The sequence below is a fragment of the Danio aesculapii genome, chromosome 21 (assembly GCF_903798145.1).
Source record: "Danio aesculapii chromosome 21, fDanAes4.1, whole genome shotgun sequence".
Lineage (NCBI taxonomy): Eukaryota > Metazoa > Chordata > Actinopteri > Cypriniformes > Danionidae > Danio > Danio aesculapii.
The window spans coordinates 37,598,029-37,625,810 of NC_079455.1; the positions used below are offsets into that span (position 1 = coordinate 37,598,029).

The window sequence follows — 27,782 nt, forward strand, 5'->3', positions numbered from 1 at the left end:
GCCACAAAGTGAAAGTATGGCGGCGTTCATTGAAGCTGGACTAAAGTTCGTCGCGGTTGCTCCCTGTAACGCACTTTACGGTCACACAAACTTCTACACGAATATGTGTCCAATTCCCGCTGGTCATTTGCTGTTTATCTTTGATTTGCAGATTGACGCGCGCGCAGAGAAGCTGGGAACGCGCACAGAAAACGAGTGGTTTGAACCGGTGAGGATAGTGTGCGTTAAAACTCAAATGTGTGCTAATAAATAGCATAGTATGACTCTTGATTAAACTACTCTTATTGTATGTCAAGATTAGATGTGTTATTTAGTTAATTATAGCTGTTATTTAGAGGGTTGTGCTGTGTTTTCGTTTGGTTCTTGATGATATTTTGCATATTCACGGTAAACGTCAATAATTGGTTGATCTACTACTTTTAAAGCTTTTTAATGCTTAAATATTAATAGAGGTAAATTTGTCTTTATATTCGCATATTCACTTAATGACAACTTGTGACATGTTCCCTATTGTGTTTACCATGATACTTTGAATATTCGGTCTGAAATCAGATGTAAATATGACTTTAAAACAGCATTAGCACTATTTATTTGACTGAACAGTGTTGTACATTGATAGTCATTGGCTGCCATAATGTTTTGACTATTTAGAATTGGCAAAGAATGCTTTTCTGAAATTATATTATAAAGGAGAAAGTGTGAATGTGTGAATATAAAACCAGCTTTACCTCAATTAAATATTATTATATGTTTGCTAGAAACATACTTTCTATAATGTAAGTACAGCTGTAAGCATCAAATTAATTAAGTTTTTATGTCTGCATGATAGAAATTTACAAGAATGATTCATATATACAGAAAGCATATTAAAAACAAACGTGTGCTTTAATATTTCTTCAAAATTTGTAAAAATCATTATCATAATTCAGCTTAACAATAAGTTAAAATGAAACAAAAACTCTTATTCTGACCTGTTAAACTCATTTTCTAAAATGTAAGTACAGCTGTATGTGTCAAATATTAATAAGACATCCCGGTTTTATGTATCTAATTCAAAATACAAGAATGATTCATACAATTTAATATTTCTATTAAATTTTGTGAAAATTATAATCCTCATTCAGCTTAACAGTATGTTTAAATAAAAAAAAACACTTATTTCGACCTCTTATTATTTAGACATAAGAGACTAAAAGTTATCTAAATGTTTTTTTAATGTTAATGATTTAAAATCATTAAACCTGATGTCCTCTAAAAATATAAATATTTAAATAAAATTGTTTATGCAATACTTCAATAGTTTTAAGCCCCCAAAATTTTAACTGTAATTCACCAGATAATAATTAATTATATGTTTTTTTATATTAGTTATATTTTATATAATTATCATATATTCCTATATTATATAAAAAAGTTATGTATTTTAACTAATATTATATAAAACAGAATATATACTTTGTTTTGCCTGATAAATATGAGATAAATGAATTGAGTTTCTATGTATTATAATATTCGAATAAGGCTCTTTATTATTTTAAAATTGTTATTATTGTATGAATAAAATATAATAATATAATTCAAGTTCTTCAGGGAAAATTACAGTAAAAAATAAAATAAGGTATAAATTGATTATCTGAATTTAATGCTTGTTTTGGCAAATTGTAAGTTCTATCTTGAGCCTTCTAGTTTAGAACCACATGTAAACTGGAAACGGTTCAAACTTCAGACGGTTATGAAGTACATAAGACAACAGACTATAAATCTGCAAATTATATATAATGTATTCTGTATTATGAATTGAGTTATTATGCAATAATTATTTGTTATATTTTTATTTATTTATTGGCAAAAATCCACACTCTGAAATGTAATATTACATTATATACATAAAATATAAATGGTTCAATAAATTATATGTTTATGCCATACTTCAATGTCCCCGATAATTTTTAGACTGTAAAAACCAAGATTTTAACTGTAATTGACTGGATAATAATTAATTCAATATTATTATATGTAATTATATATATATATATATATATATATATATATATATATATATATATATATATATATATATATATATATATATATATATATATATATATATATATATATATATTCACATTCACTATTTGTTTTACCTGTTAAATATGATGATAAAAGCTGTAAAAAATAAATAAATTGAGTTTCTACATATTATAGTATTCGATCAATCTAGGCTCTTCTTATTATTTTAAAATTATTATTGTATGAATAAAATATAATAACAGAATTCAAGTTCTTCAGCGAAATATTAAGTAAAAATTTCATTAATATAATTTAATTATTATAATAAGGATTAAATTGATTAATTATTTGAATTTAGGCCTTGTTTTGGCACATGGCAAGTTCTGTCTTGAGACCTCTTAGTTGAGAACCACTTTATTAACATGTAAAACATTAACATGTTTTTTTTAATACTATATTTTTATTTTGACCTTAAAACAACACAGAACAATACAAAAAGCAACAACAAATATAAAAACAGAAAATAAATGCAAACAAAACAAAAAAAAAAAAGACTAGAGATTTTTAAACCATTATTACATTAGTTTCTCCAGTATTTTACATGGGTCAGCAATGTCCCAAATATAAACTAGGCCAGTGAGCACAGGCAATATGGTGATCTTGCAGACGATGACAGGGTAATACCTTTAAACTGTTATCCTTGACATTTGACAAATAATTAAAAAAGGGTTTCCAGGTGGCTTCGAATCCAGCAATGTTATCAGATAGATTGTGTCCAAGTCTCTCTAAATGTAAAGTGCTAGAAAATTCTGAAGGCCAAGAATTAAAAAGGGGTTTTGATGCGTTTTTCCATAGACAAAGACAATTTTTTTGCTATCACCATTCAATATTGGACAGCTTTTTAAATTTGATTACTGAACCCACAAACTGAGTTAGACCAACCAAAAACAGCAATTGCTGGATCAGGGACGAGGTCACAAGAATAAGCAGAGCAAAAGCTGAAAATTTCTTCCGCAGATTCACATTTGTTACATTTAGAGGAGATAGAGGGGTAGAATTAATTAAGCTTAACTTTAGAATAATGAAGCCGTTGTACTATATATTGGATTAGTTGGTGTCTTGAGTTAATAGAACATGTATTTATGACCTTCATAGACTTTTTCCAGTCCTCAATGGTAATTTTAATGCCTAAATCTTTCTCCTAGGAGTCTTTCAAATACAAGGTAGATATGTCAAACTGATCAGGCAAAACTATTTTACAGATAAAGACTGACTTTTAAATAGTACTAAATAAACTCACAAATGATATTTGTTTACATAAACATTTACATTGTCTGTATGCAAAAATAACCTCAACTCTTTTTCTAATGGGGCCATCTGTACATTCTTGTTTTTTAATCTACATTTCAGGTTGAACGTTCTCTCAATGGCTGCAGAAGGAAAAGCCGACCCTGAGGCCGGTGATGAGGGTTTGGAGTCAGAGATTGTGTCTTTACGAACACAAGCAGAAGCGCTGCGAGAGGAGCTGAAGACCTGTAAGGATGAGCTCCAGAAGTTACAGAAACAACTCAGCCAAAGTGAACGGCTCCAGAAGACCACAGAAAGTTACAATGAGGACCTCAGACAGCAGGTGAGCAGGGCGCTCATGGAGAACAGGCACATTTGATGATTTGAAGAGCATAACAAACACATCTAATATGTAGGGCAGAGGGAATCTGCTGACGTTTTTTGCTCTTTCTGCAGAGAGTTTTTGTAAAAGTCTGCGGATTTCTGCGCAATTATTTTGGGAGTATCATAACTAAAACCTTAATATGTGAAATAAAAAATAATATCTTTTTAACTTTTATTTATTGTTTAAAATGCAAATCCAATTATATTCACATTATTTGGTAAACAAAGCTAGTCTCTCATATAATATTTCTACTGAAAGACTGAAAATATTACAGTACAATCTGCATTGTACATAAATCAGATGAACATTTTCATATTAGTCAATAATATTAAAAACTGAATAAATATAGATTTACACACATTTACACAAGTAAATAAACAGAATCAATAATGCGCGTGCAGATTCCGTGTGGGCCTACTAATAGGTTTTTGGCACTTTGTGTGACTGGTGCTGTAAAAACAGACAAACGTGTGTGGTGTTTTTTTTCTTCTTATCTTTTTAATGAGATAAAGACAAATTTTGACAATGTAATACAACACAGTTTTATTGGAAAACAAAAAAACAACAACAGCAAAACTAAAAGATAAAAATAGAGAACAAAAAGGCACAGGTTATTTTAATTAGTAACAGGTTATTCCAGATATAAAAACAGGAACAAAAATATAGGTCATTACAGATACCAGATCATAATTTGACAATGGTTTATTTAAATGAATGTCTGGAAACGGGGACATATGTAGATAGAGGAAGTTTCATCTTTGCCGGTTTCGTTTAGTCAACTGGCAAAATCTGAAATGGAAATAAAGCCAATAAATCAGGGCTGGGCAAACTCGGTTCTGGAGGGCCAGTGTCCTGCAGAGTTTACCTCCAACCATAATCAACCTGCCTATAGCTTTCTAGTGATCTTGAAGACACTGCATAGCATGTTCAGCTATGGTTGATTAGTGTTGGAGCAAAATTGCAGGACACCGGCCCTCCTGGCGCGAGTTTGCCCACCGCTGCTATAAAGTGTGTCTAAATTTTCTCAAAAGAAGCAAGTTTAACTTAACTTATAGGCAATCTTTTCCATCACTAAACAGAAGAACATATTATTGATTCATAGCACAATAGATGGCCTCTCCACTTTCCTCCTGTACAAAGCTATTAGATGATTTGCTTGAAGTATGCTAATATCAGCAAGCTTATGACTTCTACTATTGTAAACAGCATTCTCAGAAATAAGTGTTACAATAAAAATGTCAGGTTTCGTTGTTGGGTTTATACATGTACTATCTGTAAAATAAACATAGCCACCTCTACAACTCTTGTATCTTTGAGCAGTCCCACATAGGCTGCGTACAAATTTGCCTACTACTCGGTAGGTACTTTATTTTAATTTAAATGTTTTACTCAACTGTTAGAAACTTAATTTCTACACAGTATAAATGAAACTCAGACCTACTACATCCCCCATTTTCATGATCACGTGACCTACCCATCAGTTGTGTCGCTTCACTTCTGTTCATGAATTCACTCGTGAGTCATCATGAGATAGAGTAGCGTCCATCAGATGCGCACTTCAGAATCTCGCCGGAAGTAGCAGGTCATCTGGGTTTTTCTCACGTACTGTTTTTCGAATTCTTTGAATTAGGACATACTACTTGGCTCGCATACTGGTAATATATAGTACATACTGTTACTATACAGTATTGAAGTATGCGATTTCAGTCACAGCCATATGTACATACATATATATGAGGGGTGAACCTACAATGGCCTCATGGTTCGGTTATGATCATCATGCCTTCGGTTCAGTTCGATATCACGATGCATTAATGATGCTTTCCATCCACATATTTATATTTTACTTCACAGCACAAGAATTCTTCTATTAAAATCTATAATTTATAAATACATTTTCTTTGTATTTGTAATACAATTTTGTCGTTTGATAAAAGCAGTCAGATATATGAACTAAACCTTTAATTTTACCTGCTACATGTATGTGTTTGGGATATTCTGCTTAATTTGATTTAACCTGACTTGAGTGATTATGAATATTCTCATAATCCAGATTTATTGTATTAATTTGAGAATTACCATTTGTGTTTGTGTTGTTTTAGGTTGATAAACTGAGTGCAGAAATCCATGAGCGAAAGAAAAGAGACAAGGAGAAAGTGGATGCTGAGACTCAGACAGAAGAATATACATGGACCGAGACAGGTTAGTGCATTATATTAATGTGAGATTATAATTGATGTGAGATTTAAATATTGTTTCCTTCTTGCAACAGATTATTATAATTATTACTATGGCGGATACTACCAGTCAGAAACAACAACAGCAGAACAGGAGACGGCAGCAGAAACTCAAGAGAATGTTGTCAAAGAAACTCAAGAGGCTTCTGTATATGTTGAGGAGCAGCATCCCAGAATAGCTGAGACAGTGGTAGCCAATCCTGAGCAGCCGAATGAAACCAGTGATATTCCGCAAACTGAGGTATGAGAAGTGTTGGACGGTGCAAATTCTAAAATGCTTTTATGAGTTTATGAGTTAAATGAGTTTCATTGCACTTCATATAATATATTATATTATATCATATAGTTAAAATGTTCATGTCCTATGGCACTCTAACACTTATCCACCGTTTGTGTAATACTTTATTTTACACTTTTCACACTCAATCACTACGTAGTAGGCATGGGACGATAACCGTTTAAGGCATACAGTGGTCTGTAAAAGTCAAGGTTTTAAAACCGCCAACATTTTCTGCTATACCGTTCCTAATGTATATGTAAGATTTTTTATTTCCTTTTTTTTTTCAGCTTTTTAGGAAAACGGTATCACCAGCAGAAAAAAATATCCAAAGATGCTGTTTTAAATTGTAAAGAAATCTGTGTTTTTGAAACCAACGAAGAGAGCAACCTGTTTACTGCTCCAAAATATTTAAAGTGTTTCTCAAAATAAACTATATTGTGTTCAAAGGGGAAAAAAGTTATAGTTTTTTCAGGGCGTCCGATGGGTCTTAAAATGTCTTAAATTTCAAAAACTAAATTTAAGGCCCTTTAAAAAATTCACTGAAATATGCTGTTGTGGGTCTTAAATACTTTTAAACAGGTCATAATTTTTTTACTAATTGTCCATGTAAAGCTACAGCCAATCAGTACAACTAACAAAAAACGTTTAACAAAATTAACATTTATTAACTATTTAGCAATATGTTTTAATTGTCTTTTTTAAATCCCTACAATAACATTTGTTTAAAAGTTCTCCATGTTGTCATGTTTTTATGCGTACATTTATGTTGTGCATATTTGTTGTTTATTATAGCTTTTAAAACTTTAAAACTCTTTAATATTGTTTATGCTACGTTGCATTTGTGAGAAATATTCTGTTTTGGTTTGATTTTTTAGAAGACTTTTAGATTAGTTTCTCATTGTGAGTGTCGATTAAATAAATGACACCACAAAAAACACTTTTTAAAATTTTTTTTTTTATATATATATACAGTAGCATTTTAAAATAATCTAGTGTGTAGTTAGCCCTAAAATAAATATTAACCTTGTTTTATACCTCAGAAATCTGAAAATATTTCATTGAACATTAGAAAACAAAATTACATTTAAAAAAAATATATATATTTTGTGCATAAATTTTGTTTATCATAGCTTTTAAAACTTATCATCTTTCAATCTTTTTTTAAAAGAAAGATTGTGCTAAAAAAAAAAAAAAAAAATATATATATATATATATATATATATATATATATATATATATATATATATATATATATATATATATATATATATATATATATATATATATAAATCTAAATGTATATAAATTAAATATAAAGAGAGTTTGCGTGTTTTGACACATTATCTAAAATATGTGGCTAAGAAATAACTGGATTTTAATTTTAATTGGGCAAGAAAAAAAAATTCCACTGGTTATTACAGAAAATTATTATCGTTTTTCCTTGTGATCAATTTCATAGAAAACGGTCTTAAAAAGTCATAAATTTGATGTGATGAAACCTGAAGAAACCCTGCTTTCACCCAGACATTTAAAAAGAATATATTTTATAGCAACAATCACAGTACTGTAAAACCGTGAGATTTTTATCCAAGGTTGTCATACCATCAGACTCTTATACTGGCCCATGCCTACTATGTAGTAGAATCACAATCAGTTTTATTGCCAAATGTACTTCACACACACACAAGAAATTTGTTTTGGCTACAGAAGCTTCCAGTGTACATAAAGTGACAAGTGACAACACAAAATAAATAAATATGAAAAATAAAAAAGACGATCATTAAACGTTAATGATAAACATTAAACAGAGATGCAGTTAGTAATATTGTTTATAATACATTGCATTTGTGAGAAATATTCTGTTTTGGTTTGATTTTCAGAAGACTTTGAGATTAGTATCTCATTGTGAGTGTCGATTAAATAAATGACACCAGGATTGTATTGTATCAATAGACCTGTCACAATAATCAATAGATCAAATTATCATTCAACACATGGATATGGCCTCAATCATTTTTGGTGATGCAATGTATATCGCCCATACATAAAAACCAATTCTAGCAACATTTCAGCTGATTGTGCAATATCTCTATCTCTATTGGAGTTGTCGGTGTCAGTATGGTTAAATAACACTATAGTATTTACTATAAATGACTAGTATACTTTCATGTGAGTGTCTGATAACTGAAAATAGATTTGACAATACTAAAATGACAAGAATATTGTTTATCGCAATAAATTTAGTTGCTAAAAAATCGATATTGTGACAGGCCTAAATTTGAATTTGTTTCTTGTTTTCCTTGTCAGGAGGCCTCAGGAGAGGCTGACTCTATAGCAGACATGTTGAGAGCGACCGCAGAGGAAGCCATGAACCAGACCAACTTTGTGTTTGACGAAAGCTCCGGCATGTACTACGACCACAGCACTGGATTTTACTACGACTCCGTAAGTCTCTCTCTCTCCTCTCGGGACCGCTGTTATTTACGTAATGGACATGTGTAATCTTAATCGCCCGTGTTAATGTGTTTTTTCCTCTTCCTCCAGTCCAGTCAGCTGTACTATGATGCGAACACAGGCATGTACTATTACTACGACCCAGAAAGCGGAAAATACCAATTCCACTCTAGGATAGAGGTGCCTGCAGCCCTACACCCCGAAGTGGAGCAGACGCCACAGAGGAAGACCAAAGATCGGAAAAACAGGAAGTCGGTGAAGAACACAGAAAGAGCTTCCTGTCCCGACGGAGGGGTGAGATGCACACGGACACATTACATTGTCTTTGTAATCGCAGAGATTTGCGTTTGGTGGGTGACGTTAGCTATGTTTCCATCAATCTATTTTTATGCTCATTTTAGGATATCTCATGAAAAAATAAAAAATAAAATAAAAAAGGGCAAATGGAATCACCAAGATGTGCATACATTTTTACAAATGTGCGTAACGTATGTACGTAATTGAGGGAGATACATTTATAATCTGATAAAAAGATATTAGAAATACAATTTAATAATAAAAATGTGTAAAAAAGAAGATAATAAAACTACTATTTAAATTAGGCCTGCATGATATTGGAAATAGGGTGACGCGGTGGTACAGTAGGTAGTGCTGTCGCCTCAGCAAGAAGGTCGCTGGTTCGAGCCTCGACTTGGTCAGTTGGCGTTTCTGTGTGCCTTTTCTCCTCCGGGTGCTCCGGTTTCCCCCACAAGTCCAAAGACATGCATTACAGGTCAATTGACTAAGCTAATAAAGTGTGTGTGTGTGTGTGTGTGTGTGTGTGTGTGTGTGTGTGTGTGTCTGAGAGTGAGTGTATGGGTGTTTCCCAGTGATGGGTTGCAGCTGGAATGACATTCGCTGCGTAAAACATATGCTGGATAAGTTGGCGGTTCATTCCACTGTGGCAACCCCGGATTAATAAAGGGACTAAGCCGAAAAGAGAATGAATGAATGATATTGGAAATATCTAATAATGAGATTTTGTTATTCTTTTGATAAAGTAGTGGTTGAACAACTTTAGATTTTTGAAAGTTGACTTAGTTGACTTGTTATCAAAGTCGAGTCGACGTCGACTAGTCACTGGTGACATCATCAATAAAACACAAGATGCAAATGTACTGCAGCACAACACAATTTGCAGGAAATATACAGTACATTTCCTCTAGATTCTACACACAATAGCCCATAATGACAATGTGAAAAAAGATTTTTTTGAAATTGTTGCAAATTTATTAAAAATAAAAACCTGAAAAGTTACATGCACATAAGTATTCACAGCCTTTGCCGTGAAGCTCTAAATTGAGCTCAGGTACATTCTGTTTCCACTGATCACTCTTGAGATGTTTCAGCAGCTTAATTGGAGTTCACCTGTGGTCAATTCAGTTGATTGTACATGATTTGAAAAGGCATAAACCTGTCTATATAAAGACCCAGGGTTGACAGTGCATGTCAAAGCACAAACTAAGCATGAAGACAAAGGAATAGGGTATATGCCGAAGCATGCTAATAGGACTTTGAATTTGCCAGTAACCTGGGTTAAGCGCTTCCTGTCAACTGTATGCCAATGCAAAAATTGACGCATTTAAGGTCAGTTTTCTTTAAAAATCAGCGCTCTCCACTGGCTGAGTGATATCTGATATAAAGTGGGTCTCAGATTGTACAAAAAGCACTGCATTAAATTACATTTCCCCCACCATGTCTTTATAATATGAGCATTTATTTTACCCCATTATATTCAATGGAGCTTCTGCGCTAGCCTACCAATTCTGACGGTCACGTGCGAGCGAACGGCTTTTTGTCTCGTTTTACGCTTGACAACTAAATGAATGCCAAAGTTTATTTAACTGAATGTATTTTAATTACATTAGAACATCAATGCTGTAAAAGGAACCGTATAATATGGGGAAAAATTCATAATAACAGGTCACTGGAAGTTTATCAGTATGGGAAAAACACTAGCTTGGCATATACCCTATTGTCTGTAGACCTCTGAGACAGGATTGTCTCGAGGCACAAGGCTACAATCCTATTGAACATCTCTGGAGAGATCTGAAAATGGTTGTCACTTCCCAACCAACCTGAAAGAGCTTGAGAGGTACTGTAAAGAGGAATGGGCAAAAATTCCCAAAGACAGGTGTGCCAAGGTTGTGGCATCATATTCAAAAAGACTTGAGGCTATAAATGCTGCCAAAGGTGCATCAACAAAGTATTGAGCAAAGGCTGTGAATACTTCTGTACATGTGATTTTTCAGGTTTTTTATTTTTAATAAATTTGCAACAATTGAAAAAAACTCTTTTTTTTCTACATTGTCATTATGGGGTATTGTGTGAAGAATTTTGTGGAAATAAATGAGTTTAATTGATTTTGAAATAAGGCTGTAACAAAAACGTGGAAAAAGTGAAGCGCTATGAATACTTTCTGGATGCACCGTATACACATGCTGTTTGACAGCTCATAACACGTTGCAAAAACAATGCAACATTACCAATGACTAATGTTAGTGCAAAACAAATGCACTGTCAATACTTTCATTTCGTTAATAATGCATCATTAGCACAGGCTAATTTTACTACTAAATAAATGCAGTCAACACATTGATTACTGCAGGTTCTAGTAAGAATGTAACAATAACAGGTAATTTTGTGCAGTAATAATGCACACGTCCTCAGAACACAGATTCATGTGAAGTTATTTATAACATAACAGACGAAAGTCAAAGACTATAATGTTAAGCCATATTACACTGTCAGAGACTTGCTCAGATGCATATTTTAGTGCTGTGATAGTGCGTGCTAAAAAGTTGCAAATCAGGCTTTATTCACAGTTACTGGCTCATCTTGGTTATCAGATGTCTCCTCGCTGCACATCTACACCGCTTTCACCAGGGATGATGTTTAAACACGCTGTGAAGTTTCACACCTCCGCGCCTGCGCACTTCATGGTTTCTGCAGACTTCATGCTCAAAAAACACGTGATCTGCGCAACGCGACTAGTTGACGTCAATCAAAAAGCGTAATGGCAGAGCATTAAAGTCAATTAGTCGGTGCAAACCCTAATATATTTATATATATATAATTTCCCCAGAAGACTTGAAGGTCTTGATTTGGAAAGAATTGATCATTTTAGATTGATTAGGATGATTTTCTAGGGGAGAGCGTCTGGATAAAATCTCATTTTACTATCAGAGTTTCACAATATCAGTCTACAAGCATAGATACAGTAAAGGAAAAGATACAATTGAAATTAGTGTTGTAACAATACTGGAATTCGATAGCAATCGGTACTGAAATGTTAAAAATAGCCATCACCTGCTAACATTTGAGTGCATGTTCTTAAACAGCGCTTTTTTTCATTGTGTTCACGTGCTTAACAGAAATGACTGTGATTGGCCGTGAAGGTCATCAGTTCATCAAACTCGCCGCTGTTTACTGAGTGTAACCACAGATAAAGGGACACTGGCGCATTTTAAACCTATTTTTAGCAGTCAAAATAGGACAAATGGGCAGCGTCAGTGTGGGTCTTTCAAACCATTCGTACCCCCCTGGCTATGGGCCTGAGAAACGTAAGGAAAAAAGTGATTTCTCAGCATGTAGAAACTATCATTATTTGCAAATGATTTATACAATCTTTTATTTTTAAATTCAAGTTAGTTTAAAAAAAAACCTTGGATGGAAACATAGCTACTGAATCCACCTTACCTTTCTCAGCTTAATTTCCCACTTTACAATCAGTCTCTCAGTTGAAATCAACTTTACCACCATCTTGAGTCTCAGTTTTCAGTATTTTTCAGTCCACAAATGACTTTTCAGCCTTTGGTCCTCATGGAGTAGTGTTTCTTGCGTTTATCAGGGTCTGTAGGGGTCTCAGAATGGGGTCCCGTCCAGTAGTTGTATAGGTTACGAAAAATTTTAAGGCTTGTGGAGCTGACCGTGTGCTCTTCCTTTGGCTGTAGGTTCAGGATTTGACTTGCTCATTGGCTCAGTTGAAGATAGAACAGTTGAGACATGTTGGAGTCAGAGGTACGCTCTTGTTTATAGCTCTAAATTTATATGGACAGGGTTCCCTCGGGTCCTTGTAAGTTTGTGAATTTGAAAAAAAAAAAAACATTTCAAGGCCTTTGAAAGGCCTTGGAAAAATAAACATGCATGGATACAGGTCCTTGAAAGTGCTTTATTTTGTGCAAGACTCATTCTGATGGGCAAAATTCCATATTATTCTTCATGATCTGGGTTATTTTTCCTAGGTGTAAGAACCCTCCATCTAATTATATAGGTTTTCCCTTAAAGATAAAGTTTTTAAGTGCTTTTTCGTTTTTAATTTCAATAATTTTGCTCTTGTGTAAATACACTACCCGTCCAAAAAAGGACACATTAAAGGGATAGTTCACCCAAAAATGAAAATTCTGTTCTTATTACCTTGTTCCAATTTGTTTGTTTCATCTGTTGAACACAAAAGAAGATATTAAAAAAAAGAAGCTATAAACCTGTAGCCATTGACATTGGTTTTTAGCATTCTTCAAAGTATCTTTTGTGTTCAACAGAATAAAGAACCTTGTATAGGTTTGGAAGTAACCACTTGAGGGTGAATAAATAGGGTGTACATTTTTATTTTTGGCTAGACTATCCTTTTAAATTGATCAAAAGTGGCAGTGCATATAAATTCAGATTTCAAATAAATTGTTCATCAAAGATTTCTGGAAAAAATGCATCTCAGTTTCCAGAAAAGTATTAAGAAGCGCAGTTGTTTTCAATTTTAATATTAAAAAGTAATGTTCCAATGTTAGCACAGAAGAATGATTTTTTTGAAGAATCACGTGAAACTAAAAATGTGCAAAGTTCATAGCTGTCAACATTGGCATGTGAAAATAAGGGATATGCCAACCATACCCCCCCCCCCCACCACCACCACCAAATAAAAATCCCCAAATTACTAAATATGTTCATTTGGAGGTGTTTTATTGTAAATACATAGTTAAACGGTCAGTAATATGTTTTATTGTTATTATTTATAAAAGAAAAAAAATTGTATACATTAGCAGCAAATAAATTAGCAAAAGTTCAGCTTATTACAATTAATAGCTATTATAAAGAAATAGAATCAAGTTATCAAATCTTAAGCTTTTCTTCACTGTATAACGTACACATTCTGATTAAAGAGCAACGAATGAATCTCATTTATTTCGATTTTTCGTTTGATGACATTAAATAACAGAGGTGTCACTTTAAAAATGCACACATCTAACATTATAATGAAAGCTTTCGATTGTTTTCCTATCTTTTTATGCTCATTTAGGAAAAAATGAGTTGTGTTTGAATAAACCCCCACCCAATTTCGACATCTTTTAGATGTTGTTGTTATTATTATTATTAATTATGTGTATATGTCTGTTCAAGCACTCACCCCAAACCCAGACTTTCGCTCTGTTTCAAATTGCGTGTACAGAATCCGTTTTGGGAGACAGTGTCTATTTATCACAATGGAGCACATGGACTCACATTTAAGAGCAAGGGGCCTTGGGAGAATCCTGGGGAAAAACGGGAGGGTTGACTGGTATGGCAAAATTACAGAAGCAAAAATTATTTTACAATATATTTAATTAGTTAAAAGTCATTAAGTTATTTTATTCCACAATATTGTTTTTAATTTATGTCTTTAAGATGTACAGTGGGTGACGCTTTGAAAGGACCATTACCGCCGTGAGTGGTACTGTCACTGCACGTGTTTTTAATAACGTTAATTAATAACGTGTTTTAGGTATAACTGCAGTTTGCGACTATATGCCGTCACGGGGCACAAAGGGACGGGATGCGAACGGACAGAAGTATACAGTAGCTGTAAATACCTTGATACTTGTAATATGAAGATACAAATAATGAAACAAAGCATTATAATTTCTTCATTAATTATTAAAAACTTGTTAACAAGCTTTATTTCCATTGTAAACTTGTTAAGTGCAATTAGGATTCATTTTGGAAAGTAAAATTAAAGAAATAAATGACAACTTGAATGAAAGTACAAACATAGATACTTAAATATGCAAAGAAATAAATAAAGCAGTATTTTAGCCTAAATATAGAGATGTACAGTAGGGCTGTGTGATTATGGGAAAATATCTTATTGCAATTTTTATAACAGATATTGCGATATCGATTTGATGTGCGATTTTAAATTTTTAGTCAAGCTTCAGCTCAATCTATATTGTAGCTTCTTACTGCTAAAATGCAGAGAGTGTAAAAATTACTGAAAAGCATGCTTTATTGGATGTGATTTGCTTGATGGGTATTTGGCCAGGTCAAAATATCTTGAGAAGTCAGAGAATATGCCTTGTTTCTTCAAATCTGGTATGAAGGGATTTCTTTATACCAACTGTGATGTAAAACATTAGTTAGACCTGAAAGCGCTTTTTGTAAGTGGAGGTTTTAGATGCATCCTACATTCCTTGAAAAAACTCAAAACTGAGACTCTGATGGACTTTAAAGTGAATACAAATTTAATATTTTGATGATGGAGAAACTTGGCCACATCCTGATCGGCTCAGTGTTTGCTCACTGACAGGAAAACAAAGAGGTAGTGCCTGAGATCGACAAACTGTCTGAAAACCACCACCGAGGAAAGAAAGATGATGCTGGATCTTTAAAAAAGGCAGAAGGTCTCGCTCCAGAAGCCCTCAGCAATCCAGGAGGACCAAGAGTCGTGATCGAAGCAGAAAACGATCTACAAACAGAAAGAAAACGCGGAGACGGAGCGACGACTCTGATGACTCCTTCTGCAGGATGCGAAAGGAGAACGGCTCAAATTCTGAAGACAAGAGAAAGAGGAAGACTAAAAAGAGGAGAGCGATTAGAGACAGAAAGTCAGGATCTGATGAGGCGAGCAGTGAGAGTGAGCCGGAGGAGGGAGAAATCACAGAGTCAGATGGAGAGAATCAGTCTACAGTTTCCTCTTCGTCCGCATCTCCAGTTCAGAAAACACACGACAGTCCTGATGAAGAAATGGAGATGGAAACGCAGATGCAGGAAGGTGAGGAGGTCTTCAGCGGGGAGTGAGCGCTGTGTGCACTGCTGGTTGTTTGTTTGCTTTAACAGGGTGTTCACAGGATCTTTAAGTCTTTAAAGATCTTCTATTTCAAAAACAAAATGCTTTAAAAAGTCTTAAATTCACTGAAATATTCTATTGTTTTTGTCTTAAATCATTTTAAACGGGTCTTGATTTATTTTTTTTATGTAAAGCTACCCGACGGATCCAACACATCTTATCACTAACAATACAAAACTTTTAGCAAATCTCTATTTATAACTATTATTATAACAGTCTGTTGTGCATACATTTAGTTTAAGTTTTTAAAGAGTTATGTTTGAAAAAAAACTGTATTTATCAAACTAGAGTGTGCTTGTTTTAACACATTATTTGAAACCAGGGTTCCCAAACCTTTCAGCCCGTGACCCCCCAAAAAAACAACTCCAGTGACTTCCGACCCCTGCTCGGATGTTTTTATAAACACAAACATTGCACACAATGGAGCACACGTACCAATAGGAAATGTATAATCCCGAGCATATAGACAACACAAAAAAGCGCAACAGTCTAACAACCATTTATTTTTATTTTTATTTTTTTAATCTTTATTTTAGTCATTATTAATTTAATTTAATATTAACCTCACCTAATGAGAATGCTGGGCACAACGATTACAGCACAAGACTATTCGTTGTATAATTTTTGAGACCGCCACTTGGAGATCACCCTCCATATTAAATCTCGGGCTTTATTTTTAATGTATGCGAGTGCCGTAAAGGTGTCAAAGTTTAACATTGTGTCATAAAATCAATCTGCTGTAACTAACGTTAATGCTGTGACATTAATCTAGAACAATAACCCCAGGGGTTACAATCCAATTGAAAAAAAATGAAAGGCTGGTGGCTTTTTATTTGCATGTTGTTGTTATTTTTATGTAACTGTTAAATATTAAGTATATATTAAATATATAAGTGACTTCTGTCGGTTATAGATAAATTATGGTAATTCTAATACAGGGTGATTCAAAAAGAATACCACAACTTTGAAAATCGAGAACTCTGCAATGAAGAAAAAGAGAGCCAAGCTTTTTCTGTTGTCAATTTAAGGAAGCTCTGAAATTTTATTTGGTTGCTTATTTGGTAGCTATGAGCGCTGTTGTTGTCATGTTTCTTTGATTAAGTACAGATTTTCAAAGTTGTGTTATTTTTTAGTCACCCTGTAGTTTAATAACATATATGAGATTTTTGAAAATCACCAAACAGCCCCCCTTCCCCTCCCCCTCATTGTCTCACAAACCCCACTTTGGAAACTACTGGTTTAAAATATGTGGCTGAGAAATAATTAATTAGAATTAGTTTTTTATAGGGCAAGTAAAGAAAAATTTCTGCCGCACCATGAAAAATTCTTAGCATTTAGCCCTATACAAGTCTGAAATTTAATTCTTGATGGTCTTAAAAAGTCTTACATTTGGTGAAACCTGCAGAAACTGTGTTTATAGACTAATCGGACTGCTACCTCCATTGTGAAATATTTGAGACATTTTGAAAAAGTGCAATGAAGTTAAGATTCTATGATTTTGGTAATTTTCTTTATCTTAGTGCTGTTAAAATCCAAGATTGTTTATGTTTACAGTGGGTCTGCACAATATATAGAAAAAATTGAATTATTTGTATAATAGTATATGCAATAATAATTTAATTAAATGTATTAATCAGTCCCTCTAGGAATTGGCGAGTCCATTTAAAAGTGTTTTGGTAACACTTTATTAGTTCATTCATGTATTTACTAATATGAACAAATAAGGAATTAACAAAAATCAATAAAAACTGTAATAAATGAATTGTTCATGAAAATAGTTCATCATTTGTTCATGTTAACTGCATTAATGTTAACAAGCATGAATTTGCATTTTAATAGTGCATTAGTAAATGTTGAAATATGATTAATAAATGCTATTTAAGTATTGTTCGTTATTAGTCTATGTTAGTAAATACATTTAACATTAAAATACAGTAAGTACAACATTAACTGATAAAGTCGTCATATAAATATATATATATATATATATATATATATATTTATTTATTTATTTATTTATTTATTTATTATTATTTTTATTTATTTATTTATTTATTTTTCTGTATCTTTACAGCAAAGCACAAAAATTGAAATGATGCTGTAAGTTTTGAAAAAAGAGTCATTTTAGGCCACAAATTTAAATGCATTTAAATCCTGAAGGGACTGTTTTGTGCCCGTTTTTTGTTGTATGCATAGGTTTAGCTTTTTACTTGGGTTTATTTAGGTAAATTTGGCCAATTAGATGGGGCCTAATTATTTTTATACCTGCCTCCCTAGTAGGTGCTGTAATGCTATTGGTTAGACCGGCCCAAAGGTGAATCTAGAGTTGAAATTAAATATTAATAACAGGAATAGAGACGAGCAAAGAAAATAACAACAGCCAATAAGAATCAAAATCTGCCAGGTGTTCAGTCATGTATAGCATTTTAAGTTTAAATATTTGCATCTTGATATCATTTTTTTACCCTGACTTAGATTTTACCAGATCAGAAAAATGTCCAGTAGTTGTTTACTTTGGTATTATTGCATAGATCATTTCATTTATTTCTTCTGCAAATGTTATATCATTTTAATACTTGACGACAGTATTGTTTATCTCATATTTTCCCAGTATCGTACAACCCCTAATTTACAGAATTCTTTTTATTGTATTTAAATTAAGGCTAAGGAGAATTGAAAAGTCACCATGTTAATTTTATTGCATTTTACAAAAACATCTCTACTTTTCTGTAATGGGGTTGAATGTGGTTTGTGTATTAGGTCAAATGTGGCCTATTATAATTATTTTAAATGTATTTGTTTTTTCAGAAGCCTGGCCGCCGTGTGTTCGAGTAACTGTTGTTCGCTCTCCTGTCCTGCAAACCGGAACGCTCTTCATCCTAACAGCCGATACAGTTGCTACTATCGGCAGGTTGGTCTGGTTTGATGTAATCGTCGTCTTATCACTTGTTTTAAAAAACTGAGTTCATGTGTTTGTGTTTATCTATTCACAGAGAGAAAGACATGAATCATGCCATTAGAATTCCAGAGATGGGAGTCAGTAAGGTAAAACAACCTGCTACTGGAATGCATTCAGATCAGATGCGTCAAGTCAATGAAAAGAATGTACTACAATTAGATGCCAATCTGTATGTTTTGGTACAGCACAGTGGAGCATGAATGCCTTGTTTTGGCGCACTTTCTCATAACACGTTCCATAATGATTACATGGTCAGTAGGCAGAGAGTAGGGAGTCTTTTGTGGTCCCCAACCACACCACAACCTCAAAACCTTATCAATTCTGAGTGTGCCTTTTATAGGTGAGTGGGTTTGACAAACTACCTGTAGAAAACACACTTAAACCAACACTTGCACCAGTTTTTGCACATTTGCCCCAGACACGTTCCTAAAATGACTCCATATTTATATCTATATGACTATTGCGGATATACACATTGCAAAATCGAAGCTCAAATTATATATTCTTCAGCCCTTATTTCTATGCAGATGCACTCTTATACATTTTTCCCATGTAGAGCTATTGAAGTCTAGTGAAACCTTGCACATACAGTTAGTCAGAATTATTAGCCCCCGTTCATTTTTTTCCCCAATTTTTGTTTAACGGAGAGAAGATTTTTTTTCCAACACATTTCTAAACATAATAGTTTTAACAACCCATTTCTAATAACTGATTTATTTTATCTTTGTCATGATGACAGTAAATAATATTTTACTAGATATTTTTCAAGACTGTTCTGTACCGCTTAAAGTGACATTTAAAGGCTTAACTAGGTTAATAAGGTTAACCGGGCAGGTTAGGGTAATTCGGCAAGTTATTGTATAATGATGGTTTGTTCTGTAGACTATCAAAAAAATTGCTTAAAGGGGCTAATAATATTGCCCTTAAAATGGTTTAAAAAATTAAAAACTGATTTTATTCAAGCCGAAATAAAACAAATAAGACTTTCCCCAGAAGAAAAAATATTATCAGACATACTGTCCTTGCACTGTTTAACATCATTTGGGAAATATTTTAAAAAGTAAAAAAAATTCAAAGGGGGCTAATAATTCTAACTTCTACTGTATGTCAGAAAAACTAAATATTGAAACGTTATTTTGTTTTTTTAATATCATGCTGCCTAATTCTTTAAATATCTGGACCAATCGTAATTGGTGTTCAGGAAGAATGTCAAATTATGATCTCTAAGTACATGTCGGAAAAAAATGAAGAAACTGGACAATATTGAGTTTCTCTAGATGATAAAGAATTAGTAATCAGGGTTCCCACAGTCCTGGAATTTTCTGGAATATCATGGAGTTTTCTAAGTTCTATTCCAGAGTAGGGCTGCACGATTTTGGCTAAAATGAGAATCAAATTTATTTTTTTTGCTTTAAATCAAGATCACAATTTTCTCATGATTCTGCAGATGTAAAATAAAGGCTATTATTATTGTTAATTCTCAAACATATGGTAAAACAACAATAATAATATATTAGGCCTGTGTGTAGGTCTACTGTTGGTTAAAATGCTACATTTTGAATAGACTTGGACTGGTGGACTTGAACAGACTTCAAATATGTCCTGTTTGTTAATTCACTGTAAAGTAATGACATCAGAATACAACTTTTCATAATTCTAAGGTTGAATTATTATGTTTGAGACATATGCTTGTCATTTGTCATTGACAACATTATTAGACCATTTTTTTCACTGGTAAAATGAAACATTTGTCATTATCAGATTCCCTCTTGCATTAAATTCAACATTATATAGGCTAGAGCAGTCATCCTGTCCCAGTAAACATTTTCTTTCATGCACAACACTGTGTTCACTATGAAAATAAAATCATATCAAATGCTTGTCGGAATGATAACTCTTAAGATGCGATATTTGGTTTCTCTTTCTCTGCCGAGTGTGCTGCTGTCACTTTGAGGAAAAAAAAAAACATGCATGCAAATCATACCTCTCACGCAACTCTCAAACGATCACGATGTGTAACAAACTGAACGTTATTTACAAATTTATTACCTGTTACTCACAGCCTATACAGGTTCTGTTGTCTCACGTGTCCTCTCGGTAGTAGACAAACAGTGCGTCAGCTCATGTGTGATTTCACGGCCACAAATACATTACATTAATACAGAAATTATAGTTTTGGATGTATTATACCTTATAAATACTGTATGTGACACTTAACACCATTTGGAGGTGTCTATGTTGCTGAGTAGTGTAAATAAAACAATGTGAAGACGTCCGCCTTTACGCTTCTCTCCTGACCTTGAAAATAAAATTGGCTGAATGGTAGAAAAGCTGAATTCAGATCATGTGTAGGGTTCTTCAATCTTTTTTCGATTAATCGTGCAGCCCTATTCCAGAGTCAGTGGAATATCAGGGAATTTTTGTTTGTCATTTAAAATTTTACTTCCCATTTATTAAACTGTTTTTATTCTTTACCTCATTTTTTCTATCATTTTGTTTTTCATGTTTTGCCTTTTGTTATGGTTATGCAATTTTTCACAGCCATTTTGTTCCTTTTTTCACTTAACAGCCGGCAATCAAATGCAGTCCCCAGGCTTTTAAAACACTGTCTGTGGATGTTTCATCCTAGATTTTGCACAAAATAAAAAATCACAATTTCTGCAGCTTAAAATGACTTTTGTAGTGACTTTTCTCAATTTGTGTCAATATTTACAGCATTTTTTTGTTGTTTTGCTGTGAAAAAAAATGACACATCTTAGTTCATATTTTCTTTGACCAAATGTTAATGGAGAGAAGATCAAGATTCCTAATCTAATTAAAAAGCAAAAATAAATGGGGAAAAAAGAATGACAAAATGCAGAAGACTGTTAGTTTATAGATATTTTTACAGTGTGAATCAAATTTGCAGGAAATCTCTGTCAATAAAAAAAAAAAAGTGCAAGCTCTTTTAAATTTTGTGGTACATTTTGTGATAATTTAGCTTTCGCAGAATCACAAAATCCTGGAGGTCTTGCTCAGCACAATAGTAACCTGTTGTTCTATCCATTATATGTAGGGCCAGACAGAATATGCGGACATTTTTTGCTATTTCTGCCCAGAATTTTGTTCAAAATCTGCAGATTTATGCAGAAGGATTTTGGGAGTATCATAACTAAAACCTTAATATATGAAATAAAAAGTAATACCTTTTTAACTTTTATTTAACATTTACAATGAAAATCCAATTAGATCCACTTTATTTGGTAAACAAAGCAAGTCTTTCTTATATCTACTAAAAGACAGAAAATATTACTGTACAAACTGTATTGTAAATAAATTATATGATTATTATCATGTTAGTCAATAATATTACAGTAATTTAAAAACTGAATAAATATAAATTTACACACATTTACACAAGTAAATAAACAATCAATGATGGGCTAAAAAGCGCACAGATTCTGTGTGGGCCTACTTTTAGGCCATGGAAATTCATCTTTTTAGTCAGTAAATTCAGGGAATTTGATATTCGGAACCCTGAGCAATGTGTTCTCATAAAATATGATTATTTGTTTTATTCTAAAAAGGTCGGATATCATAGAACACAACTTAACGTATAACTTAACTGTTCTGATCTTGATTGAAATGCAGTACACCTTCTATAAAGCTGCTTTAAAACAATAACTATTGTGAAACGCGCTATACAAATAAACTTGAGTTGAATTCATAATACTTTGATGTTTTGTTTCTGTGTTTAGTCCCATGCAGAAGTTTATTTTGACCAGGATCAGCAGTGTTATATGCTGATAGACCAGGGCAGTCAGAATGGGACCGTCCTCAATGGCAACAGAATACTACAGGTAACACAGACACCTCTCACACACCTAAATATGATGACATACAGTTGAAGTCAGAATTATTTGCCCACCTGAATTTTTTGCCCCTCTGTATATTTTCCCCACAATTTCTGTTTAACAGAGAGATTTTATCAACACGTTTCCAAACATAATATTTTTGATAACTCCTTTCTAATAACTCATTTATTTTATCTTATACTAGATATTTCTCATGATACTAGTATTCAGCTTAAAGTAACATTTTAAGGCTTAACTAGGGTAATTAGGCAAGTCATTGTATAATGATTGTTTGTTCTGTAGACGATCGAAAAAAAACTATTGCTAATAATTTTGTCCTTAAAATGGTTTAAAAAATTAAACTGCACTTATTCTAGCCAAAATAAAACGAATAAGACTTTCTCCAGAAGAAAAAATATTATAGGAATTACTGTGAAAAATTCCTTGCTCTGTTAAGTGAAGTTTATTTATAAACTAATTTTGAGAGGATCACATGCTTATGATTGCTTGCAGCAGGCGCCGCATTATTCAATTTATGATTCACCAATCAGCCGATTCCTAAGCCACTATAAATACCCTAAGCTCCATATCACAGTCATCTTCGTTTTGAAGAATGCCCCCTTCCATCTCTACTCCTCCTCCTTTCCTAGATGGGTGGCACGGTGGCCCAGTGGTTAGCACTGTTACCTCACAGCAAGAACGTCACTGGTTCTAGTCTTTACCAAGCCAGCCGACGTTTCTGTGCACATTTACACATTCTCCCCGTGCTCATGTGGGTTTCCCCCGGGTTCCCTGGTTTCCTCCCACCATCCAAAAACATGCAACTTAAGTTAACTGACAAATCTAAATCGGCACCATAGACATGCTCCTAGTAAGTAGTCATCTCTTAAGAGCAATCATTATCTCTGTTCATTAGCTAAAACAGCAGGGGAGTTCTCGAGAGCTACCTGAGCTCAAACTCTCCTCTCGCCTTGCAAACGGGAGGGAGCCCTGGGCTCGAGGATCTTATGAGCACAGGGCTCTTTCCCAGGACAGCACACCAAACAAGCTTTATAATCAATCATCAGCTAAGTGTGAACTCTTGAAACATCATTTAGGAAATATTTAAAAAAAAGAAAACAGGGGCTAATAACTTTGACTTCAACTCTATATCAAACACATTTCTGCATTCTCTCTGCAGCCCAAAGTTCGCTGTGACCCTTGTCCTCTGACCCACGGGGATGAAGTGAAGATGGGAGAAACCGTTTTGTCCTTCCACATCCACGCAGGCACGGCCACATGTGACGGATGTGAACCAGGACAGATCATAGCACACTTAAACCGCCATAAGAGAGACGAATGCTCTGGTATGCGCTACATAACTGCATTAACTTAACCTGATTATGCTTAATAAGCCAACATGGCATGGGGTCATGTGGATACATTTACCTGTTTTGCGTTATTAGAGTTAGTAAGACCATAAACACGTCTCATTGTATTAGAGGGTGCCCTGAAAGTAAATTTCTTACATACTGTTAAAGTCTGACTTATTAGCCCCGCTGAATTGTTAGCTTTTGTTATTGCTTTCTGTTTAACAGAAAGATTTCAACACATTTCTAAACATGATAGTTTTAATGACTCATTTCTAATAACTGTTTTCTTTTATCTTTGCCATGACAGTATTATGACAGCTGATACTAGATATTTTTCAAGATACTAGTATTCAGCTAGAATAATTAGGGTAATCCGGAAAATGATTGTATCAGGGATGTGATTCTTCCCTTTAAATATGGATTTCCGTAATTTCGAGGTATTTAAAAAAAAATTTTTTTTGAAGTCGGGTTTCTCTATTGTCATCAAGGCAGATAACCTGCTTCATTCCAGACATCTTTCAGGGATGTAATTGTAGAGCTACCTAGGCGACTTGTATATAACAATGATATTGTGTAGTCCTATAAGCTGAAACAACACAATTCTTGACGTTTTGGATTGTTTTATGTTTAATCCACTTAAATTTGTAAAAAACAAACAAGTTAACTTCTTTTAAAGTCTTCTTATAATACACCTCTCATAACTGCCACTATGAATCATTTGCAACATTCTTTTGCAGTTTATGTTTGTGTGTTTCAGGAACTGTTCTCAGCAAAGAGGACAAGGAGGCTCAGCGGCAGAAAGAACTGAAGATGATGAAAGTTAAATATGGTCTTAAAGTAAGTTTCTGAGTTCTGTACTTGCTCTATTTTGTGGTGAAACCTATTTTTTGTTGGAGTGTGTGTGCGGTCAGTACTGCCCTCTTTTGGTCAGGAAGTAGTTGATTGCACTATTCCTAAATTACAACAGGTATAATATTTAACTTTCAAAACAATATACTGTATGCCAGATGCTCTTTGGGAAAGTATCACTATTACTGTGCAGAGTTATTATGTGCTAATTTGTGCTAAGAATCAGTTCATTTCTAGTGTAATATGAGATATAGTGACCTTTGCTATAGTGACCTTTTCTTATTTTTTTAAATGTCTACATTTTATTTTATTTAGTGTATTTTTGTTCTTATTTTTTAAATGTCTTCATTTTATTTATTCTATTCATTAATTTTTTTAAATAATTAATAAAATGTAAATTTAATTTAAATATAATTTAATTATAAAAAATACAAAATGTAAAACATTAATAACAAAAATAAAAATTATTAATATTTTATTAATATTAAAATTCCATTGAAATTAAACAGCTTTACTTGGCAAATAGCTAAAACGTTTTAAATACATTTTTACAAAATTTGTAACTTTTAAATAAAAAAAGTACATTTTTAAAAGTAAATGCTAATAATAACCGTCTCCCTATATATAACCATATAAGCAAAAATATGATTATTAACATTAGCTGTGCCTTATTTCAATTCAGTTCAATTTGTGTTTATTTATGTAGCGATTTTAGCAAAAATATGATTATTAACATTAGCTGTGCCTCATTTCAATTCAATTCAATTCATGTTTCTTTACTTAGCGCTTTTAGCAAAAATATGATTATTAACATTAGCTGTGCCTCATTTCAATTCAGTTCAATTCATGTTTCTTTATATAGCGCTTTTAGCAAAAATATGATTATTAACATTAGCTGTGTCTCATTTCAATTCAGTTCAATTCATGTTTCTTTATATAGTGCTTTTAGCAAAAATGATTATTAACATTAGCTGTGCCTCATTTCAATTCAGTTCAATTCATGTTTCTTTATATAGCGCTTTTAGCAAAAAAATGATTATTAACATTAGCTGTGTCTCATTTCAATTCAGTTCAATTCAATTCATGTTTCTTTATATAGTGCTTTTTACAATGTAGATTGTTTCAAAGCAGCTTAACATAGAAGTTTTAGTAAAGTCCTGATTTCAGAGGCTGCATCCTCCAAAGGATGCATTCAAAGGGTGCTGCACGGCGAAGGCTATCTCGTTTCCAAAAAATTCGAAGGCTTCTTCAAATGCAGCATCTAAATGCGTACACTGTTTCCCAGGTAATGAAGGATACAACCGGTGGATCATTTATGGCCTCGAACATCCCAAGATTCATTTCGCGCTGATAACGACAGGATGTTTTTAAAAGAAAACTCTGGATTAAATCTATGAATTAGGTTTATTTTACTTGGGTACTCAAACACAACCAACAAGAACCAACAAGAGTATGCCATGTCTTACTAAACAAGGGATTTTATAGACAGAATATATTTTATGTGTACATGTGTGGATCAAAGGAAATATATTTCCAGCTTCTGTAAACCTTGCTTTCAGCCTTGCTTGCCTTCAGTAAGTAACCGGTGACCTGCAGGTTGATACGGCTGTGGCTCATCTTGACACTCTTATTCACAATCCCTGCTTTCATGGATTTCTCTGTCCTTCAGAGCAGCGATTATGAAGAACAGAAACCTCTGAAGAACAGCAAATATAAAGACCGAGCAGAAAACCGCCGTCAGACAGTTGGGAGTGAAGGAAAGTTCCAGAGAGACGATGCTCCTGCTTCTGTTCACGTGTATGTAACCTATTCAGTCAAACATTTACCATCATAAAACTGGTCTGAGGCCTTGCGTCACGATATAAAGTCTCTACAAGTTTCTTGTAATTTCTCTGTGTGTCTGTCTAGTGAAATCGGAGATGAAAATAAGGGCAGACAGATGCTGGAGAAGATGGGCTGGAAACGAGGAGAAGGACTCGGCAAGGACGGAGCTGGAATGAAGGATCCGGTAATATTTACATCCGGGATATGTTTATACAAAGTGCATGAGATATACACTGTTTTACTGTGTCTGTGTGTGTGCGTGTTGTAGATTCAGCTGCACATGCGCAAAGCTCAGTCTGGTCTGGGATCTTCTGGATCCGCCATGTCTGTTGAGGATGCTTCGCTCACCAAAACCAAAACACAGCGAAACTGGGAGCGTGCAAGAGAACGGTTCTCTGAAGCCTGCCACACCGACTCCTCCCATCCTGAAAACAGCCAATCACCTAAAGCCTGGGTCAAGAGCCAGGAGACGGAGTGACGCTTCAGATGGACGTTATTTACACTGTTTATCGAAGTCATTTCAGCAGAAGACATTATTTCCATGAGGTTTGTAAATAGACGCAAGTTCATTTTAATGCTACTCAGAAAGAGTGCTTTCTTTGTTTACAGTGAAATTCAAAACTGAAAAAATAACAAATAAATAAACAAACAAAAGATACATACATGCATTCCAGTGTATGCATTTATATTAATGGCACATCTTAACATTCACTCAAAGAAGGACAACGCAACTGCTAATTTTCTACACTTAAAATGATTATTAAACGGAGTCCACACCTCAACTTTAATTACAAAGCCACTGAGGAATGATATTATAAACAATTTTTCCTTCAGCTCATGAATGATAAAAGTGCATTTATTATTAACTTATCTATATCATGTATTGGTGTGGACACAAATATAGTCCACTGAATAAGAATGTATGCTAAAGTTCCTCACCTATTATTTTTAAGGGCCATTTAGTAGGTCATATTGCAGCATTATTTATAGTGAGGATTGCTGTTTAACCTGTTTAATCTGAAGAGAAGGCAAGTTGTGCAACTTTCACAATGCTGTCTTCAGGTTTTTTTTACTGCCAGCAGCAAATAATTAGTTATTATGTTTGGAAACATAAACCCATGTGTTGTGAATGTGTTGCCTTGGCGTCACTGTACACACACAAACCCCTTTGTGGTCA

General features: G+C 33.5%; 1 protein-coding gene across 3 annotated transcripts; it reads left to right on the plus strand.

Annotated features, from left to right (window-relative positions):
• aggf1 (angiogenic factor with G patch and FHA domains 1) lies at nucleotides 1-27,263 on the plus strand. Of its 3 annotated transcripts, none has more exons than XM_056446963.1 (16): nucleotides 1-65; nucleotides 152-208; nucleotides 3,421-3,640; nucleotides 5,785-5,884; nucleotides 5,955-6,160; nucleotides 8,507-8,644; nucleotides 8,744-8,947; nucleotides 12,646-12,712; nucleotides 18,597-18,699; nucleotides 18,782-18,833; nucleotides 22,485-22,586; nucleotides 23,761-23,926; nucleotides 24,690-24,769; nucleotides 26,451-26,578; nucleotides 26,690-26,789; nucleotides 26,874-27,263. In XM_056446963.1, the coding sequence occupies exons 3-16, from the start codon at nucleotides 3,437-3,439 to the stop codon at nucleotides 27,081-27,083; spliced, it is 1,860 nt and encodes a 619-aa protein (XP_056302938.1). In that variant the 5' UTR covers nucleotides 1-65; nucleotides 152-208; nucleotides 3,421-3,436; the 3' UTR covers nucleotides 27,084-27,263. The 3 variants fall into 3 exon arrangements, with proteins under 3 accessions (XP_056302938.1, XP_056302940.1, XP_056302939.1); XM_056446965.1 differs by having other exon boundaries at nucleotides 18,600-18,699; XM_056446964.1 differs by lacking the exon at nucleotides 1-65 and having other exon boundaries at nucleotides 125-208.
• The last annotated feature ends 519 nt before the right edge of the window (nucleotides 27,264-27,782 follow it).

Coding starts and splice junctions, on each gene's coding strand:
- aggf1 (XM_056446963.1), top strand. CDS start 3,437: ATGGCTGCAGAAGGAAAAGCCGACCCTGAGGCCGGTGATGAGGGTTTG. Junction 8,645..8,743: donor CTGGATTTTACTACGACTCC/GTAAGTCTCTCT, acceptor CTCTTCCTCCAG/TCCAGTCAGCTGTACTATGA. Junction 26,579..26,689: donor GCTCCTGCTTCTGTTCACGT/GTATGTAACCTA, acceptor GTGTCTGTCTAG/TGAAATCGGAGATGAAAATA.